The 21,975-nt window shown below is 43.0% G+C and overlaps 1 protein-coding gene across 1 annotated transcript in view; it reads right to left on the minus strand.

The window, feature by feature from the left end:
• Positions 1 to 21,975, minus strand: part of BACE2 (beta-secretase 2) — a 93,649-nt gene that overhangs the window by 50,435 nt on the left and 21,239 nt on the right. Inside the window, exon 2 of the mRNA XM_073617224.1 lies at positions 7,014 to 7,102. Coding sequence (XP_073473325.1) covers positions 7,014 to 7,102 — 89 coding nt within the window. The remainder of the gene's footprint in view (positions 1 to 7,013; positions 7,103 to 21,975) is intronic.

Below are 21,975 nucleotides of genomic sequence, written 5' to 3' on the forward strand. Positions count from 1 at the left end.
ACGGCGGATGTGTTGAAACAGCTAACAGAAATTGATTTTCTCCATGCCTTCGACCAGTGAAAAACAAGACTGCAGCAATATATTAGTGCAAATGGGGAATATATTGAAGGGGACAAGCATTGCATATAAATAAAAAAGGGGGGGTTATTTAAAGTGGGGTTCCACCCAAAAAACAAAAATACCTGTAAAAATTCTAAAAAAAAAAAAAACAAAAAAACATTTGGATATTTTTTTTTTTTCACTTACCTCTAAATGCCTGTTGCTAGGTGGTCCCTCGTAGTCTGCCTGTTCCTTTGCCTGGGCTGGTGACATCACTTCCCCCCAGGCACAGGAAGGGCTCCGCTCTGCTCCCTCCCTCCTGTCAATCACCTGGGACCCATTACAGGTCCCAGGTGATTGAGCGGCCAATCACGGCGCCGCTCGCGCATGCGCAGTGGGTGCCAGGCTGTGAAGCCACAGCCCAGCGCCCACAGTTGAAATGCCGGCGCCGACGAGTGGAAGGGGGGGACGAGCGGGGCTTCGATCCCCCGCATCGCTGGACCCAGGGACAGGCGAGTGTCCAATTAAAAGTCAGCAGCTGCAGTATTTGTAGCTGCTGACTTTTAATTTTTTTTTTTTGACGGCCCCCCTGGGTGGAACTCCTCTTTAATAACACACCTCATATGCTGTTAGGGAGGGGTGGAAGTCAAGGGGGAGGGGGGAGGAGGAAGAGTAATGATTTTTCTTTGCTGCGGTTTAACAACACCTATTGGTCTCGCCCCTTCCCCAGATTGCGATTGGACAGTGACAGAAAAAGCAGTAAACTGACGAGCTCCTCTTTTAGTTACTCTGTTCTCCCCTCCTATCAGTATGTTCCCTGCACCACAACAAAACCTGATTGTACTGCTCTGCTGTACAGCGACTACAAGAGGCAGATACCAGGTCAAATGCATCTTTATCTGCGAGTGCAGCTTTAGGCTGGGTACACATACGAGCACGCAGCGGCTCACAGCAGGAGTCTGGTGCGTCCTTGTTCACCGTTACAGGTCCGATTTCAGCCTGAATTTTTGGCTGAATTCGGGCCTGAAACGGACCAAAAGACACACAGTGTTCCTGTGCAAATCTCTCCGGACCCGATGCGGAGATATGTGAACCGGCTCCATAGAGAGCCGATCACAATCTCCTGCTATCGCAAATTGGATGTGGGAAACCTGAATCCAATTCGCATCAGTGTGAACCCAGCCTCAAAGTGCATAACCATTCTATTAACACTCTATAGCAGTGTTTCTCAACTCCAGTCCTCAAGGCGCCCAACAGGGTCATGTTTTCAGGATTTCCCTCAGATGAAACGGCCATGATCTGTTGGGGCGCCTTGAGGACTGGAGTTGAGAAACACTGCTCTGTAGTATCATGCAAATTTTTTTCTGACAATAAAGGTGCAGGAAGAGAAGATATCACATCTTTTGTCTTACTAAAGAAATGTTTGCTTTCACCATTGGAAAGGAAATAGAAGTTTTTCTGGTTAAACCTACTGTGCTACATTTTATTAGTGCATCTACAGGAAACCAAAACGCGACTACAGCAATGCGGCCGCCAGTCTTTTACAGTTTGTTTTTTTTCAGCAAGCAAGAATGCTTCACCTTTAAAGTGGTTCTAAAAGGTATCACAAAATTAAGGGTTTCTCCTTGTTAAAGGTTGAGAAATGCTGCCTTATACTTTACACTGAGATGAATCATTTGAGAGTGTAAATTTTAGCTTAAGCTATTGAACCCAGTAAACATTTTTTTTTTCCCTTTTCAGGACGTGAGGAAACTGGAAACATGTTAAGAGGAGTACCTGCTAGCCAAATAGATTTATTAATATGCAATATTTTTTTTTTTTCATAATAAATGTAATGGATAGCACTTTTGCCTTGCAGCAAAAAGGGTCGCTGGTTCGAATCTCAACCACGACACTACCTGCCTGGAGTTTGCACGGGTTTCCTCCGTGTACTCAGGTTTCCTCCCACACTCCAAAGACATGTTCGTGGGTTAATTAGATCCTGTCTAAAATTGGCCGTAGTATGTGTATGTATGAATGCGAGTTAGGGACCTTAGATTGTAAGCTCCTTGAGGGTAGGGACCCATGTGAACGTACAATGTATATGTAAATCGCTGCGTAAATGGACAGCAATATACAAGTACCTAAAATAAATAAAATATAATGAGAAAAGAGACATACAAAATCATGATACATTCTGTTTTTAGTTTTTTTTCTCCCCAAGAAAAGAGTGTAGCTTATTAGGGCAGCTGTCTCTGGACAGACAATGACAATATCCTCGGCACGTCAGCATTGCACATAGATGTGGATCAGCAGCGGTGTCACTGCCTTCCTAGGTTCCCATTACGTGTGTTGCCGCTGTTGCACAAGAATGGGAGGTGTGTGGAGGACAAACAAACTGAGAGTAAACAGTTCTCTGGGCTTTAGACAAAATCCTCCCATCTTATCACATTGTCAGCTTCACAGACAGATTAGTAACCCGAAACTCCACTCAGCAATCTCACTTCCCTTCCGCCTGCTCTGCACATTGCCTGCGATTCCCTATAGGAAGAGTCTGGCTCACTACCAGATACCAGGCTATAGAAAGTGGTCACAGCTGGGCAAGCCCTAACAGAGAAGAGTGATTTTTTTTTTTTCTAACCAATGGACCTGCGATTTGATCAAAGCGATCAGGTCTGCAAAAAATTGAATAGCCATACCTTCTCTTTCAAACGACGTAAACTCAATTTCGATCAAATTCGATTGGCCATAGCAGAAAAGACTTAGACTTACCGGTGACGGTATTTCTAATGCCCTGTACACACGACCAGTTTTGAAGTCGGAATAAACGCCGAAGGTTTCTCCGACGGAATTCCATTCATGCGGTCTTGCCTACACACGGTTAAACCAAAGTCCGACCGTCATGAACGCAGTGACGTACAACACTTACGACGGGACTAGAAAAAGCAAGTTCAATAGCCAGTAGCCAATAGCTTCCGTCTCGTACTTGCTTCAGAGCATGCGTCGTTTTTGGTCCGTCGGAACAGCATACAGACGAGCGGTTTTCCTGATAGGAATTAGTTCCGTCCGAAATATTTAGAACATGTTCTATTTCTAGGTCCGTCACAATTTTCGAAAAATAAAGTCCGATGAGGCATACACACGATCGGAATAGACGATGAAAAGCTTCCGTCTGACCTTTTCTGTTGGACATTCCGCTCGTGTGTACGCGGCTTAAGAGGCTTTCAGGACAACCTTGGAGAGAGCGCAGCTCCGCCCATTTTCCCAGGAAACACATGCAGCCTTTTAACCCCCCCCTCTTCCACCATGGCTTCAGTTATTGTGTGGTCTCCGACATACTGGAAAACAAAACACAAAAAACCAAACAACCATGTTAGACACCTAAAACCACTTCCAAGATAAACAAAGGAGGGCAGTAGCGGTTGTCCTGAAAGGCTCTTAGAAATACCATCATCGATAAGTCTAACAGTTTTTCTCAAAATCGCCTTTCAGGACAACCTTGGAGAGGATAACCGAGAAACTTACCCTAAGGTGGGACTACTGCCTGCAGTACCTTCCTTACGAAGGCTTGATCTGCGGCGGTCAGTAGGTCCAACCTATAACGTCGGAGAAATGTTGAGTAGTTGAACCAAGTGGCAGCCTTGCAAATTTGTTCAGGCGTAGCACCGGCCCTTTTGACCTAGGAAACTGCCATTAATCCCGTAGAATGAGCAGCAATATCCGAGGAGGGTATTCTCCCTTGGCCTTGTAGGCCTCCGTGATTGCCAATCTAAGCCATCTGCCCAGCGTGCTTTTGGAAGCTTTCTCCCCTTTACGTGAGCCTGAGAATGTCACAAAGAGAGCGTTTGACCTTCTGAATTCTTTAGTGACTGTTAGAAAGTGTAACAAACATCTCCTCACTTCCAGTGTGTGAAAATCTTCTTCTCCTGGATTGGCAGGAGCTGAAGAGAAAGTGGGCAAGACTATTTCCTGTGAGCGGTGAAAGGTCGAAGAAACCTTGGGTAGGAACACTGTCTGAAAAAACCCTCAGAAAAGGTTCTGCGACCGCCAGGGCCTGAAGCTCGCCGACTCTTCTTGCCGACGTGATGGCTGCCAGAAAAATTGTTTTATGAACCAAGTTCTGTAATATATATATTTATATTTTACTTTCTGCTATAAAACATATCCAATAGTTTTTTTTTTAAATTGAATTTCTTCATCAGTTTAGACCAATATGTATTCTCCTACATATTTTTGGTAAAAAAAAAAAAAAAAAATCAATCAATCACTTGCCGACCACCGCACGCCGATGTACGTCCAAACTTTGGTGGCGGATATCGTTGTTATGGCAGAAGCTAGCTGCCATAACCCCGGTATCTCCGTTTTCGTGCAGTGGTCGGCTTTCAGATAAAAGTGGTCTCTGCGGCGGATTCGCCGCAAGATCACTTTTATCGGTAGCGGGAGAGGGCCCCCCCTCCCGCCGCGATGCGGTGCCCTCCGCCGCTTACCGGACCCGTCGGTAGCGGCGGAGGCGATCGCGTCCTTCTCTGTGCTGTGCCTGGAGACGAGTGAGGCTAAGATGGCGCCCACTCGTCTCCATGACAATGCTGGGCGGAAGCAACGTCAAAACGTCACTTTCGCCCATACGTCTTAAAGGCACATTTTTTTCAATGACTTTTTTTTTTTTTTTATTGCATTTTAGTGTAAATATGAGATCTGAGGTCTTTTTGACCCCAGATCTCATATTTAAGAGGTCCTGTCCTGCTTTTTTCTATTACAAGGGATGTTTACATTCCTTGTAATAGGAATAAAAATGGCACCATTTTTTGTTTTAAAACAGTGTAAAAAGAAATAAAATAATGTAAAATAAATAATAAAAATACATTTTTTTTTTAAAAACCCCGTCCCGACGAGCTCGCGCGCAGAAGCGAACGCATACGTGAGTAGCGCCCGCATATGAAACCGGTGGTCAAACCACACATGTGAGGTATCGCCGCAATCGTTAGAGCAAGAGCAATTATTCAAGCCCTAGACTTCCTCTGTAACGCAAAACATGCAACCTATAGAATTTTTTTAAACGTCACCTATGGAGATTTTTGAGGGTAAAAGTTTGACGCCATTTCACAAGCGGGCGCAATTTTGAAGCGTGACATGTTGGGTATCAATTTACTTGGCGTAACATTATCTTTCACAATATAAAAAAAAATTGGGCTAACTTTACTGTTGTCTTATTTTTTTATTAAAAAAAGTGAATTTTTTCCAAAAAAAGCATGCTTGTAAGACCGCTGCGCAAATACGGTGTGAAAAAAAGTATTGCAATGACCGCCATTTTATTCTGTAGGGTGTTAGAAAAAAAAAAACAATATATAATGTTTGGTGTTTCTAAGTAATTTTCTAGCAAAAAAAAACTATTTTAAACATGTAAACACCTAAATTCCAAAACGAGGCTGGTCCTTAAGTGGTTAAGAGTATAGTGATTGGTTTGCACAAAAGTTATAACGTCTACAAACTTTGGGACATTTTTATTTTTTTTTTTGTTTACTAGTAATGGTGGCTATCAGCAACTTATAGTGGTACTGCGATAATGCGACGGACAGTTAGTGACTGACAATTTTTGGGAACCAGTGACACCAAAAAAGTGATCAGTGCTATTAAAAAAAAAATGCACTGTCACTGTACTAATGACACTGTCTGGGAAGGGGTTAAACATCTAGGGAGATCAAAGGGTTAAATGTGTGCCTAGCCAGTGTTTTTTTGTGTACAGTTTGGGAGGTGCTTTTACTAGGGGAAGGCATGGATTCAGGTCTCTGCTTTGCAGGAACACAGGATCCATATGCCTTCCCAAATGACAGAACGGTGATCTGCCTTGTTTACATTCTTCTTCTGTACCGAAGGATCAACAGGAGTCTGCAGACTAATGACAGCGGGAGCGGGCCGACTGTGTGCATGCGTGGCCTCTACCCTGAAGCGTTGGATCATGTACTAAAGTACGTGATCCGGCGCAGCAGTGCCACCTTTGCTGCCGTATATGTAAGTTTGATGGTCGGCAAGTGGTTAAATCTGAACCCCAGCATTTCCTTCAGTGTTGCACAGTTGTCCAGGCTCCTGTCCTGTACTGAAATAGCCTCCTCTGATTTCACTGCACACTGTGAGCTTCTTACAGTGTGCATTAGAAGCTACAGACAGTCAGATAGAGCCCACCTCATTTCCTGGCTGGAGGACATCCAGCATCATCTAGTTCTTTTTCCTCCCCAGCCTGCTTGCCCCTGGCCCGTTCCCTTGCATTTATTGGATTTCAGTCTTTTCAATCATGGAGGCTGAGCAGCAGATAGGGGATGATACCTGGGGGGGGGGGGGGGTCTACATGCAAATGCAAACTGTCTAGGAACACCCAATTATGCAAATAACAATACCTTGATGGGTACATCATCTGGATAACGCCTCCCAAGAGCCAGCCCACTGCTTGCATCAGGGCCAAGGGCTCTGGGAGAGGAGTAATGAGGCAGGGTGCTGGGATGTTTTCAGGAAGCTATGCAAAGTAACCTGCCAGACGCCCACCAGCCATGATCTGCCTGCTTTGCATAGAGAAGAACAGAGGCCCAGTGATGTAACTGGGCCTAAAAACAAAAAGTATTTCATTAAAATGGAAAGGTTTTATTTTTAAAGATCAGCACATTGATGGGGAAGGTGTGCATATGGGTGTGGGTGTATATATATGGGGGTGTATGTATGTATGTATATGGGTGTGTGTATATATATATATATATATATATATATATATATATATATATATATATATATATATATATATATATGGGGGTGGGTGTGTGTGTATGTATGTATGCATATAGGTGTGTGTCTGTGTATATATATATATATATAGATAGATAGGGGGGTGTGTATGGGTGTGTGCATATGTATGTATGTATATGGGGGTGTTTCAGGAAGGTAAAATACAATCAGAAATGTAATAATACAATATGCATTGAAGGGAAAGTAATTAGTATGTCACTCACGCTGTAGAATCATAATACTTGGAAATATCCGGATCCGAAGCTCCGGCAACTGCAAAGTTACTGCTTCCCGTGTCCACCAAAATATTTACCTGAAAAAGAAACAAAATGTATTGAGCCTCAACATGTAATACCACATACGTACAGCAGGGGGCTCCAAACATGGTCAGCTTTTACCCCAAATTCAAAAGTGGGTGGCAAACCTAAAAGGACTGTGGCTATACAATGCCGACGTTTATTTAAACCATGGGTGTTCATCCAGCTGTTTCAGGACTACAAGTCACATCATGCCTCTGCCTTTGGGAGTCATGCTTACAACGGTCAGCAATGCCTTATGGCACTTGTAGTTCTGCAACAGCTGGGAGGGCCACAGGTTCAGCACCCATGATTTAAGCAGTTGCTTATCAATCAAAAATTTAATGTTTGCAAATACGCACCTTGCTCCAGTGCTGAGAAGTTCACAAGCTCCCTCACCAGTGCCGACATCTTGGCCTGCTTTTCCCCCGGGTTTGAAATCCTTGGCCATATTTTTTGTTTGGGGGGGGGGGGGCAAACAACCCCCCCCCCCCCCAGCCCTGTCTGCTGGTCTCCTGGCACTTACCCCATCGGCGGCGGGGGATCGGCAGGCACGGGATCTCCTGTGTCCCCTTCTCTTCTGAGGTCACAGCGGCTTCCGCCGTGCGTCTCCTCCCCTCCTCCTAGACGTCCAATAGGATCGCCTGACCTTTCAGCCAATGGGGAACCGGGTAACAGACCCGCGCTTCCTGAATGGCGGAGAGGCGATTCAGCGTTAGAAAAGCAAATATTCAATTGCTTTTCTAACACACCTGGGTGGGCTCCGGACGCAATGCTCTGCGCTCTCCAAGTCCACCCTGTTTTGAAGCCTATTAGAGCCTATGGCTCTAATCAGGTGCTTCAAAAAAAACCTATGCATGAATTTATCAATTAATCATATAGGGGGGAGGCGTGGATAGAGGGGGCGGCACCCGTAATGGACGGGCCCGCCCCTGGTTGGCGGACATAACTCTGGTGCGTATGTGCACGAATTGTCATTTATTCTACCATCCAGCAGATGGCAGGACTGTACACCGACCTGAGCACGGGCAGATTAGTGACACGCTAAACAGTCTTGCAAACAGAAAATTTGAAAGTAGAAAAACCACCAGATGAGGGCAGTTTTAAAAAAGTAACAGTTTTGTGTCCAATTAAATTGGGAAATCCTGAAAACATGACCTGTTGGGGGCGCCTTGAGGACCGGAGTTGAGAAACACTGCACTAGCTATTGGAGGGGGAGGGGGGGGGCAGTAAAAGCTCATGGTCGAGATGACCAAAACAGCAGATTTTCCCATGTAAATGAATAATTGAAGCAAAGACAAAAGGAATGTATAAAATGTATTAAGTGGATTTACCACCGCTACCCGGGCCTGGAGACAGAAGCACATGGAGGTTTCAACAAGAATGTGATAATGGGGAGGTTGACAGCGAGCCAACGTTTAAACAGCCACGGCTCTGACAGTGCGGAGATTAATACAGCGCTGAGCGAGCAGTTTTGGAAATATGTTAATAGAGCAATATATGGAAAATCCGAATAAAACGTACGATGGGCCTATTAATCTCACAGAAAAGGTCAGATCTCATGTTAGGGAGAAATATGCGGAGTTCCTCCGTGCTGATCAGGAATGTTACACGGCTTCCTCCTCTGCAGTATAGAAAAGACGCATTCATGGCTCCTCCCACGACCCGGTGTCACCCACATACGGGCCTGGCAAAGGCCACACAGGAGCATTGTATGCTATACAACAGCCATGGGGGAGCGGGTGGGGACAGTCCTAAAAAAAAAAAAAAATATAATACAGTTCATAAGACTGGCCTGTTCTGTGTTCTGGCAAAAATATCAACCTTCTAAAAGGCAGAATATATAAAAAAAAAAAAAGTTATTATTAGTATTAATAATTATAGTATATTTGCATATTTTATTATATATATATATTTATATTATATTAATATAAATACATATGTGAAAAATAGTATAGAAAAATAGCAAAAAATAGTACAGAAAAATAGGGAAAAATAATTTGATCCCCTGCAGAGTTTGTAAGTTTGGCCACTTATGAAGAAATGAAATGAAGGGTCTATAATTTTTATCATAGGTGTATTTTAAATGATAGAGACAGAATATCAACCAAAAATCCAGGAAAAAAAAAACATGATACAAATGTTATAAATGGAGTTGCCGTTCAGTGAGTAAAATAAGTATTTTATCCTGTACCAACCAACAATAATTCTGGCTCCCACAGACTGGCTACAGTATGAACTCATGTGGTACACAGATTAGTCCTGTCGATTTAAGAAGGTGCTCCTAACGACAACCTGTTATGTGTATAAAAGACACCTGTCCACAGAATCTCTTCCATTCAAACCTCACCGTCATGGGTAAGACTAAAGAGCTGTCAAAGGACGCCAGGGACAAGATTGTAGACCTGCACAAGGCTGGAATGGGCTACAAGATCATCAGCAAGAAGCTTGGTGAGAAGGAGACAACTGTTGGAGCGATTATTTGCAAATGGAAGAAATACAAAATAACCATCAATCGCCCTCGGTTTGGAGCTCCATGCCAGATTTCACCTCATGGGGTAAGGATGATCATGAAAAAAGTGAGGGATCAGCCCAGAACTACACGGGAGGAGCTTGTGAAGGATCTCAAGGCAGTTGGGACCACAGTCACCAAACAAACCATTGGTAATACGCCACCATGGATTGAAATTCTGCAGCACCCAGAAGGTCCCCCTGTCAAGGAGGCACATGTACAGGCCCGGCTGAAGTTTGCCAATGAACATCTAAATGATTTAGGCTCGGTTTACACTACAACACGCAGCGGCTCGCGGCAGGAGTCCAACGAGTCTCCATTCACTGTTTCAGGTCTGATTTCAGCCCAAATTTTTGGCTGAATTTGGACCTGAAAATGGACCAAAAGACGCACAGGGCTCCTGTGCAATTCCCACCAGCTCCATAGAGAGCCAGTCACAATCTCCTGCTATGCGAATTGGAATGCAAGGAAATCCTCATCCAATAGGCAGTGGTGTGAACCCAGACTCAGAGAAGAATTGGGAGAAAGTGGTCAGAGGAGACCAAAATTGAGCTCTTTGGCATTAACTCGACTTGCTGTGTTTGGAGGAAGAAAAAGGCAGACTATGAACCTAAGAACACCATCCCTACAGTCAAGCATGGAGGTGGAAACATGATGCTTTGGGCTGTTTCTCTGCTAAAGGTACAGGCCGACTTTGCAGCATTGAGGGGCCAATGGACGGGGCCATGTATTTGTAAAATCTTGGATGAGAACCTTCTTCCCTCAGCCAACAATGAAGATGGGTCGTGGAACATATCGCCAAGGCAACAAAGGAGTGGCTCAAGAAGAAGCACATTAAGGTCATGGAGTGGCCTAGCCAGTCTCCAGACCATAATCCTATAGAACATTTATGGAGGTGGCTGAAACTTCTAGTTGCCAAGCGACAGCCAAAAAGACCTTAAGAAATTGGAGAAGAGCTGTAAAGAAAAGTGGACCAAAATCCCTCCTGAGATGTGTGCAAAACTTACAAAATCTGCAGGGGATCAAATAATAAAATTTTCCTCCCTGTACACACACTTTTTTTTTTTTTTTTTTTTTTAAATTTAACCACTTCCCGCCCAGCCTATGGCAGAATGATGGCTGGGAAGTAGTTCAGTTATCCTGACTGGGCGTCATATGATGTCCAGCAGGATAAACTGTGGGGGCGCACAGCACGGCGATTGGTGGTGTGTCAGTCTGACACACCGCATCTCCGATCTAGGTAAAGAGCCTCGGATGGAGGCTCTTTACAATGTGATCAGCTGTGTCCAATCACAGCTGATCACAGTATAAACAGGAAAAGCCGCGTATCGGCTTTACCTATATCCGTGCTGACAGACGCGTGAAGGAGAGCTGATCGGCTACTCTCCTGACAGGGGGGGGGGTCTGCACTGATTATCAGTGCAGCCCCTCCAAGGATGCCCACTCAGGACCAGCAGGGACGCCCACCCATGGCCAACAGGGATGTGCACCGGGGATGGTAATCATTGCCCATTAAGGATCGTAATCACTGCCCATCAGTGATGCCTGTCAGCACCTCTGATCAGTACGGCCATCAGTGCCACCTATGAGTGCCCATCAGTGCTTTATATCAGTGCTTCTTATCAGTGCCTATCAGTGCTGTATATAAGTGCCACCTCATCAGTGCTAATCAGTTGCCATCAGCGAAGGAGGAAAAAAAAACAAAAAAAACAAAAAAAACACTTATTTACAAGTTTTGTAACAGAAACAAAGAAGAAAAAAAAACATTTTTGTCCCCCAAAATTTTCATATTTTTTATTTGTAACACAAAAAATAAAAACCCCCAGAGGTGATCAAATGCCACCAAAATAAAGCTATATTTGTGGGGAAAAAAAAAAGTTCTAAAAATTTTGGTGGGGTACAGCGTCGCATGACCGCACAATTGTCATTCAAAATGTGAGAGCGCTGAAAGCGGACAATTGGTGTGGGCAGGAAAGTGTATAAGTGCCCTGTATTGTACTGAAGTGGTAAAATAAGAATATAATACAGTTCATTATTAATAAATTAAGGTTTTATTGTATTTATTTTTTATTATATAAATATAGGTTAAAAAATAAACAAAAATATAAAATTTTAGATAGGAAGATGTAAATTGCAGGGTGTACTGGCCAATCTGTCTATATTCAAGGGTGCAAAAATCAACTGCTTATGATTTGTGATTTTAACTTCTTTCTTTTTCAGTTCCAAAGTGAACATGGCAGCACCTCCAGAAAAATTCAATGTGGAAGAGCATAGGACCATAATCAAGTTCCTGTTTCTCCAGGGGAAAGGTGCGTAGCAGATCCATAAAGAAATGTCACAAACTTTGGGTGACAGTTAGAGCTGCACGATTCTGGCTGAAATGAGAATCGCAATTTTTTTGCTTAGAGGATAGATCAGAATTCTCAAGATTCTTAACATCATCTTTCACATTAAACAAAATAACTGGACTAACTTTACTGTTTTGTTTTTGTTTTTTTTTTATTCATTGAAGTGTATTTTTCCCAAAAAATTGTGTTTGAAAGACCACTGTGCAAATACAGTGTGACATAAAATATTGCAATAATTGCCATTTTATTCCCTAGGGCCTCTGCTAAAAATATATATATAAAAATAAAAAAAATCTCATTTTAACTGTAAGAAACAAGTGTCAGAAAAAGGTTTAGACCTCAAGTGGTTAAACTTCCTGCATATTCACACAGAAGTTTTATCCCTTTGATCTAAGAAGGAAGAGTTACAAAGTTATTATTTTATTTGCATGGACTTAAGAAGCATCAGAACAGATGTCGCAAGTGCACTGACTTCCTGGAGGAATATGTAGAATAGTGTGGCAGTTACAGTGTATAATATAGATGATAGAGATACACACACACATATACATATATATATATATATATATATATATATATATATATATATATATATATATATATATATATATATATATATATATATACACACACACACACATACATACATATACATACACACATACACACACACAATGCTGCGAAAAAGTATTTGTCCCTTTCAGATTTCTTATTTTTGTCGCACTTAACCGGTTCAATACCGGGCATTTTCACCCCCTTCCTTCCCAGGCCAATTTTTAGTTTTCAGCGCTGTCGCACTTTAAACGACAATTGCACGGTCGTTCGACATTGTACCCAAAAAAAAATTGATGTCCTTTTTTTCCCCACAAATAGAGCTTTCTTTTGGTGGCATTTGATCACCTCTGTGGTTTTTATTTTTTGAGCTATGAACAAAAGAAGAGCGACAATTTTGAAAAAAAAAAACACAATATTTTTTACTTTTTGCTATAATAAATATCCCAATTTAAAAAAAAAATAATAATTTTTCCTCAGTTTCGGCCGATACGTATTCTTCTACATATTTTTGGTAAAAAAAAAAAAATCAAATCGCAATAAGAGTATATTGATTGGTTTGCACAAAAGTTATAGCGTCTACAAAATACGGGATAGATTTATGGCATTTTTTTAAAAAAAAAAATATATATTTTTTTTTTTACTAGTAATAGCGGCGATTTTTTTTCGTGACTGCGACATTATGGCGGACACATCGGACACTTTTTTGGGACCATTCACATTTATACATCGATCAATGCTATAAAATTGCATTGATTACTGTGTAAATGTGACAGGCAGGGAAGGGGTTAACCACTAGGGGGACACAAGGGGTTAACTATGTTTCTTAAGGGAGTGATTCTAACTGTAGGGGGCAGGGATGTACAAGGGGAGGAGACCGATCAGTGTTCCGCTGTACCTGTTACCTGAGTAAATACAAAATGCAGTTTTTAAATGATGGTTTCATTTATTAACCACTTCCCACCCGGCCCATAGCAGATGACGGCCGGGCGGTGGTTCAGTTATCCTGACTGAGGGTCATATGACGTCCAGTAGGATAACATGCCACTGCGCGCCCGCGGCGATCGGTGGATCGGTGTGTCAGTCTGACACATCGCTACGCCGATCTTGGTAAAGAGCCTCCGGCGGAGCCTCTTTACCACGTGATCAGCCGTGTCCAATCACGGCTGATCACGATGTCAATAGGAAGAGCCGTTGATCGGCTCTTCCTCACTCGCGTCTGACAGACGCGAGTAGACAGTAAACAATCAGCGCAGCCCCCCCTCAGATCACCACACTGGACCACCAGGATCGCCAATAGGACCACCAGGGAAGGGGCAACATGTGGATGGCCAGGTATGTACCCCATGGCCATCCACATGTGCCCAGTCAGTGCCCAATCTGTGCCAATCAGTGCCCACAAATGGGCACTGATTGTCACCATTATGTTGCAGTGATGCCCAGCAATGCCACCCTTAGGGGCATCACTGCAAACAATCAGTGTCATCAGTGCCACCCATCAGTGTCCATCGGTGCCACCTGTCAGTGCCCATCAGTGCCCACCTATCAGTGCCCATCCATGCCTATGGGTGGCACTGATAGTTGGCACAGATAACTACCCATCAATGCCACCTACGAGTCCCCATCAATGCCACCTACGAGTGCCCATCAGTGCCGCATACCAGTGCCACCTATCAATGCCCATCATCAGTGCCACCTCATCGGTGCCGCCGTATCAGTGCCGCCGTATCAGTGCCCGTCAGTGCAGCCATATCAGTGCCCGTCATTGAAGAAAACATACTTATTTACAAAAAATGTTTACAGAAACAAAGAAAAACTTGTTTTTTTTTCAAAATTTTCGGTCTTTTTTTATTTGTTGCGCAAAAAATAAAAACCGCAGAGGTGATCAAATACCACCAAAATAAAGCTCTATTTGCGGGAACAAAATGATAAAAAAATTTGTTTGGGTACAGTGTTGCATGACCGTGCAATTGTCATTCAAATTGTGACAGCGCTGAAAGCTGAAAATTGGCCTGGGCGGGAAGGTGTCTAAGTGCCTGGTATTGAAGTGGTTAAAGCGGCGTTCCACCCAAAAATGGAACTTCCGCTTTTTGGATCCCCCCCCCCCCCCCTCTCCGGTGCCACATTTGGCACCTTTCAGGGGGGAGCAGATACTTGTATAATCCAGCTATTTGCTCCTGCTTCCGGGCATAGATGTACACCATGTCCGACCCCTCCCCGTCCCCCCGCTGTCCTCTGGGAGACACACGGGTCCCAGAAGACAGCAAGGACCAGTGAGATTGCGCATGCGCGGTAGGGAACCAGGCTGTGAAGCCGCAAGACTTCACTTCCTGACTCCCTTACCGAAGATGCCAGCGCCTCCACCCGGGGGCCGAGGGACAGATCGGCTTCACGGACATCGCGGGCACCCTGGGCAGGTAAGTGTCCTAATATTAAAAGTCAGCAGCTGCAGTATTTGTAGCTGCTGACTTAATTGACGTAAAACTCAAAAAAGCTCTCCAAAACTGCCTGGCTTTACGTGAAAAAGTAATTGCCCCTAAACCTAATAACTGGTTGGGCCACCCTTGGCAGCAACAATTGCAATCAAGCATTTGCGATAACTGGCAATGAGTCTCTAACATCGCTGTGGAGCAATTTTGGCCCGCTCTTCTTTGCAGAATTGTTTTAATTCAGCCACATTGGAGGGTTTTCCAGCATGAACGGCCTGTGCAAGGTCATGATACAGGATCTCAAATGGATTGAAGTCCGGGCTTTGACTAGGTCACTCCAAAACCTAAATTTTGCTTTGTTTGAACTATTTGGAGATGGTCTCGCTGTTGTGTTTCGGATCATTGCCCTGCTGCATAACCCAAGTGCACTTGAGCTTGGAGGTCACAAACTGACATTCTCCTTTAGGATTTTCTGGTAGAGCTCAGAATTCATGGTTCCATCAATTATGGCAAGTCGTCCAGGACCTGAAGCTGAAAAGCAACCCCAGACCATCACACTACCACCACCATGTCTGACTGTTGGTATGATGTTCTTGTTATGAAATGCTGTGTTCGTTTTATGCCAGATGTAACGGGATGCACACCTTCCAAAAAGTAAAATTTCTGTCTCCTCAGTCCACAGAATATTTGCCTAAAAAGTCTTGGGGATAATCAAGATGTTTTTTGGCAAATGTAAGTCGAGCCTTTTTGTTGTTTTTGGTCAGCAGTGTCTTTGGCCTTGGAACTCTCCCATGGAGGCCATTTTTTCCCATTCTCTTTCTTATTGTTGAATTATGAACACTGATCTTACCTGAGGCAAGTGAGGCCTGCAGGTCTTTAGATGTTGTTCTGGGTTCTTTTATGACCTCCTGGATGAGTCGTCGTCATGCTCTTGGGAGTAATTTTTGTAGTCCGGCCACTGCTGGGAAGGCTCACCGCTGTTCCAATTGTGGATAATGGCTCTCCCCGTGGTTCATTGGAGTTCCAAAGTCTTAGAAATGGCTTTGAAACCCTTCCTAGACTGATACATGTATGTTACTTTGTTTCTAATCTGTTCTGTGTGGCATGATGTGTGTTTTTTTTGTGATCTGTTAGCGTGCTTCACTTTGTCAGACAGCTTCTCTTTATGTGATTTCTTGATTCAACGGGTCTAGCAAGTGAAATTTAACTCAAAAAATTGTGGTTACTCACAGTTCATTCATGATTCAGCATGGGAGGGGGCAATTACTTTTTTCACATAGGGCCAGGCAGGTTTAAACAGCTTTTTTTCCCCTTAATAAAATAAATAACTTAAAAACTGTATCTTGGCTTTACTCGGGTTATCTTTGTGTAATATTAAAATTTGTTTGATGATCTGAATCATGTAAGTGTAAGAAATATGCAAAAAAAAAAAAAATCAGGAAGAAGGCAAATACTTTACAGCACTATATATATATATATATATATATATATATATACACACATACACACACACACACACACACACACATATATTAAATAAAATATAATCTATTATATTCAACACACACAAATATATTATTACTCAGAATTTATATAGCATCAACAATTTGCGCAACGCTTTACAGCACAAGGGCAGACAGTACAGTTACTAGACATGTGCAATTCATTAATAGTGGTTTACAGAAGGAAGATAACATTGTTTCAGTTATTGCAGGTGAACACTGCATTCATGGCAGGATTATTAGGCATTTTCTGCACTTGCTGAAAATGTTCTTAGCCTCAAAAAAGAAAACTAATGCAGCCACCACTAAGAACTGGTAAGCTGCAATACATTTGTTCTTGGATTTATATATTTCTTAAAAGTGGAGTTCCGCCGTTTTTTTTTTTTTTTTTTTTTTTTAAAGTCAGCAGCTACAAATACAGCTTTAAAATATGGACACTTACCTGTCCAGGGCGCCCGCGATGTTGGTGCCCGAAGCCGATCTGTCCCTGGGCTGTTGGGTGCTGCCGCCGCCATCTTCAGTAAGGGAATCGGGAAGTGAAGCCTTACAGCTTCACTTCCTGGTTCCCTGCTGCACGTTTCCACTGGTCCCTGCTGTCTCCTGGGACCTGTGTGTCTCCCAGAAGACAGCTGGGGGGGAGACGGGAAGTGGCGTAGATACTCGCGGGTGGCTTGGGTATCTATGCCCGGAAGTGGGAACAAAATACCTGTATTAGACAGGCATCTGCTCCCCCCTCCCCCCTGAAAGGTGCCAAATGTGACACCGGAGGGGGGGAGGATTCCGAAAAGCAGAAGTTCCATTTTTGGGTAGCACTCCGCTTTAAAGACTAAGAAAGCAATGGAAGCTCCCATTGTTCTATCCTCAAAGCTCCACTTTAAGATTTTTTGGAGGCTTAAAGGGTAACTCCACTTTCAAGGGGAGAAAAATAGATAGGAAATTAAAAAAAAAATAATAATATAGCGAATACAATTGGGACACAAGTCATATTGCAATTGAATTCCATTAACAAATGGCCTTTCCTTTTTAATCTGTAGCACTGTAATTTTCTATAAAATGCAATATGGCAGCCTGAAGGTGTTCTGTACACAGGTGGTGTACAGGACGTCCCCCCGAAATGTTGTCATTTCCTGCTTGTGTGATTGGCTCACCGATTTTCCCAGAAGTCTACACTAAGATACAAGTTAGATTTCAGGCATCCCCGGCAGCAAAAATTTCATTTTTGGTGAGATACTCCCAAAGGGAAATCACATCTAAAAAGGGATGCAGACCCTGCCACTTTCCTCATTAGAACCCTGCAGGTGCAGCAGCTGATTGATCATTATAAATCCACTCCCAGTTGTAATGGACTGCAGCTTCTATTTTATGCCACTGCATACTAATCAGCAGGCCCATTCACACCTTTCCAGTGTGGTGCGTCATGGTGACATGCGTCCACATACTGCGGCTTCATCAAGGCAACAAAGATTCAATGCACACAAGCTGCAGCGCTCCACCTTTTCGTTTGCGTTGCCGAAAATGCTGCAGGTCAATTTTTGGGAGACTTTCAGGCTCATTCATTTGAATCAGAGGCCCAAAACGCAATGCGCACATGCGTTAACGCAATGCACCAGGAATACAAGGTCTGAATGGGTCCTAATTTGACTTATCGTAGTAAAATTGACAGCTGGATTCTGATTGGTTGATTGGGCAACGCAGAAGGGTTTCTTTCCTTCCCTATACATCATCGTCCATCAGCATCTCTTTCCAGCTGGCTGGATAGAAAATTAAACATTTCTTTACTGCTCAACGACCAGAAATCACTTTAAAAGATCTCGCGGCTCTCTATATTTTTCAGCGGGTTAATAGATGTGAAAATTAGCAGCCAATTTAAATAATGCCTCATTGAACACAAAGATTCCTAATTACATTACAAGCCCATCTGCTTCGCGAACGGCTTGCGAGCGCCACACACTCAATCGCTTTCTGGCCCGGCTCGGCTGGGTTTTTTGCGCGCCATTATTACATGTTATTATTGGCGCTCATTTTGTTAATCATGTTCTTTTGGCACTTCATAACGGAGAAAGCATCTCATCTGTTTAAACATATGTTTCGTCAAAGGAGCTGCCTGGCGCCGTGTCATACATCACGTCTCTTCCAGCCATACCGCCATCTGTCGGAGGATCCCCCCAATCCGCAGGAAGGGAAATTAAGAAAATAAAAAACAGCAAGAATTTACAAAGCGGGAATCTGTGCCGAGATGTAAGCAATTATCAATGTCGCTGGATTTAGCGGTTATGTTCTGTAAACATCTTAGCGCACAAACAGCGGTATATTGTATAATTGGACAATTTTTTTTTTTTTTTAATTCAAGATTTACAGATTTTAAAACACAGATCGAGTAGGTTTGAATGTTGGTCATGGGGGGGGGACATGCGCTCCAATATGGCCAACTTTTGGCCTGCAGTTCTAGAACACAAACAAGGTGGACCAGATAAGTGGATAAGTTTTCATCAACTACCATTAGATGACGAATTTGGGCTTTATATTAACCACTTAAGGACCAGCCTCGTTTTGGAATTTAGGTGTTTACATGTTTAAAACTGTTTTTTTTTGCTAGAAAATTACTTAGAACCCCCAAACATTATATATTGTTTTTTTTTTTTCTAACACCCTAAAGAATAAAATGGCGGTCACTGCAATACTTTTTTTCACACCGTATTTGCGCAGTGGTCTTACAAGCGTGCTTTTTTTGGAAAAAAATCACTTTTTTGAATAAAAAAAATAAAAGACAACAGTAAAGTTATCCCAATTTTTTTTTTATATTGTGAAAGATAATGTTATGCCGAGTAAATTGATACCCAACATGTCACGCTTCAAAATTGCGCCCGCTCGTGGAATGGCGTCAAACTTTTAACCCTCAAAAATCTCCATAGGCGACGTTTAAAAAAATTCTACAGGTTGCATGTTTTGAGTTACAGAGGAGGTCTAGGGCTGGAATTATTGCTCTCGCTCTAACGATCGCGGCAATACCTCACATGTGTGGTTTGACCACCGTTTTCATTTGCGGGCGCTAATCACGTATGCGTTGGCTTCTGCACGAGAGCTCGTCGGGACAGGGCGTTTAAAAAAAAAATTTTTTTCTTATTTATTTTATATGATTTTATTTATTTTTACACTGTTTAAAAAAAAAAAAATTGTGTCACTTTTATTCCTATTACAAGGAATGTAAACATCCCTTGTAATAGAAAAAAACATGACAGGACCTCTTAAATATGAGATCTGGAGTCAAAAAGACCTCAGATCTCATATTTACGCTAAAATGCAATAAAAAAAAAAAAAGTAATTTAAAAAAATGACATTGAAAAAAATATGCCTTTAAGACGTATGGGCAGAAGTGACGTTTTGTTGTCGCTTCCGCCCTGCAGTGTCATGGAGACGAGTGGGCGCGCCATCTTCCCCTCACTCGTCTCCATGCACAGCTAGAGGATAGACGCGATGGCCTCCGCCGCTACTGACGGCTCCGGTAAGCGGCGGAGGGCACCGGATTGTGGCGGGAGGGGGGGGGGGCCCTCTCCCGCCACTGATAAAAGTGATCTCGCGGCAAATCCGCCACAGAGACCACTTTTATCTTGTAGCCGACCGCCGCACGAAAACGGGGATACTGGGGTTATGGCAGCTAGCTGCTGCCATAACAACGATATCCGCCTCCAAAAAAGGGACGTACATCGGCACCGGGCCTATTTTTCACACTCAGTGTTTACAAGTTAAAATCATTTTTTTTTTTTTTTTGCTAGAAAATTACTTAGAACCCCCAAACATTATATATATTTTTTTCTAACACCTTAAAGAATAAAATGGCGGTCGTTGCAATACTTTATGTCACACCGTATTTGCGCAGCGGTCTTACAAGCACACTTTTTTTTGGGGAAAAAAACAGTAAAGTTAGACCACTTTTTTTTTTTTAAATATTGTGAAAGATAATGTTACGCAGAGTAAATTGATACCCAACATGTCACGCTTCAAAATTGCGCCCGCTCATGGAATGGCGTCAAACTTTTCCTCTAAAAATCTCCATAAGCAACGTTTAAAAATTTCTACAGGTTACCAGTTTAGAGTTACAGAGGAGGTCTAGAATTACTGCTCTAACGATCGCGGCGATAACTCACATGTGTGGTTTGAACACCGCTTGTGGGCGCGACCTACGTATGCGTTCGCTTCTGCGTGCGAGCTCGACGGGACGCTTTACATTTTTTTCTTATTTATTTTACCTTTTTTTTTTTTACAGTCTTTTTTTTTTTTTTTTAAAAACAGTTTGGGTCACTTTTATTCCTATTGCAAGGAATGTAATCATCCCTTGTAACAGAAAAAAAGCATGACAGGACCTCTTAAATATGAGATCTGGAGTCAAAAAAAGACCTCAGATCTCATATTTACACTAAAATGCAATAAAAATAAAATAAAAAAAATAAAATATATAATAAAAATTAAATGTCATTTTTTATTTTTTTACAAAAAATAAAATAAATTCCCCTTTAAGAGCATTGGGCGGAAGTGACGTTTGAGGTCTCTTCCACCCTCCAATGCTATGGAGCCAAGCAGGGCCGTCTCTCCCTCACTCGGCATCCAGGCAGTGAGGGGGTGGATGCAATTGTCTCCGCCGCTATGGCCGGCTCCGGTAAGCGGCTGAGACGACCGGAGCACAGCGATGGGGGGCCCTCTCCCACCCTCGATAAAAGCGATCTTGCGGCGAATCAGCCGAGACCACTTATCCGAAAGAGGACCGCCAGCCGTTTTTAAAAATACAGAGGTTCAGCCATTTGCTGCCAGAACAACGGTACTTAACGTCGAAGTAGCGACATATAACGGCGGCGGCTGGTAATAAGTTGTTAAAGTGAACCTGACTTAGAAAGGGAACTTGCAACTGTATTTTTATACTTGAGAAAGCCCCACGTTGGAGCACTTACATGGCATGCAGAGTTTAGAATAATTCCAGGCATGGCTATATTATACATAGTTACATTGGTCCAGCTTTGACCAATACTATATAACTATGTATATACCATACCTGGCCGATGCCCCTGGAAGCTGGAAATCACGGAAGTAAAACACCGCTACTCCAGTGATCTTCACTGAGTGGTTGGTGTGCTGTATTGTGAACACAGGAGATCAGCACGGGCACCGTTCAGAGAATGCTTTGAATTTTCTGAATGAATGCAAAATGTTCTCTGCTTGGATAGGCTGGAGAGTGTTAAGTCACCACCCCACCTCATCCAATCAGAGAACGCTTTGCATTCATTCAGAGGATTTAAAGCATTCTCTGAACGGTGCCCATGCTGATCTCCTGTGTTCAGTAAGCAGGAGTGCAGCTGCTCGGGAGGTACCCAGAAGCAAGTTGAGATCACTGGAATAGCGGTGTCAACTTCAGTAATTTCCAGCTTCCAGAAGCATCGGCCAGGTATGGTATATAAATTAGGATTGCACTGGTACCGATACTAAGCATTTGCACGAGTATCGATACTCGCGCAAATGCTCCGATACCTGAAACTGGAAGGGGCATCAGCAGAACGC

Source organism: Aquarana catesbeiana, linkage group LG02, assembly GCF_042186555.1.
Source record: "Aquarana catesbeiana isolate 2022-GZ linkage group LG02, ASM4218655v1, whole genome shotgun sequence".
NCBI lineage: Eukaryota > Metazoa > Chordata > Amphibia > Anura > Ranidae > Aquarana > Aquarana catesbeiana.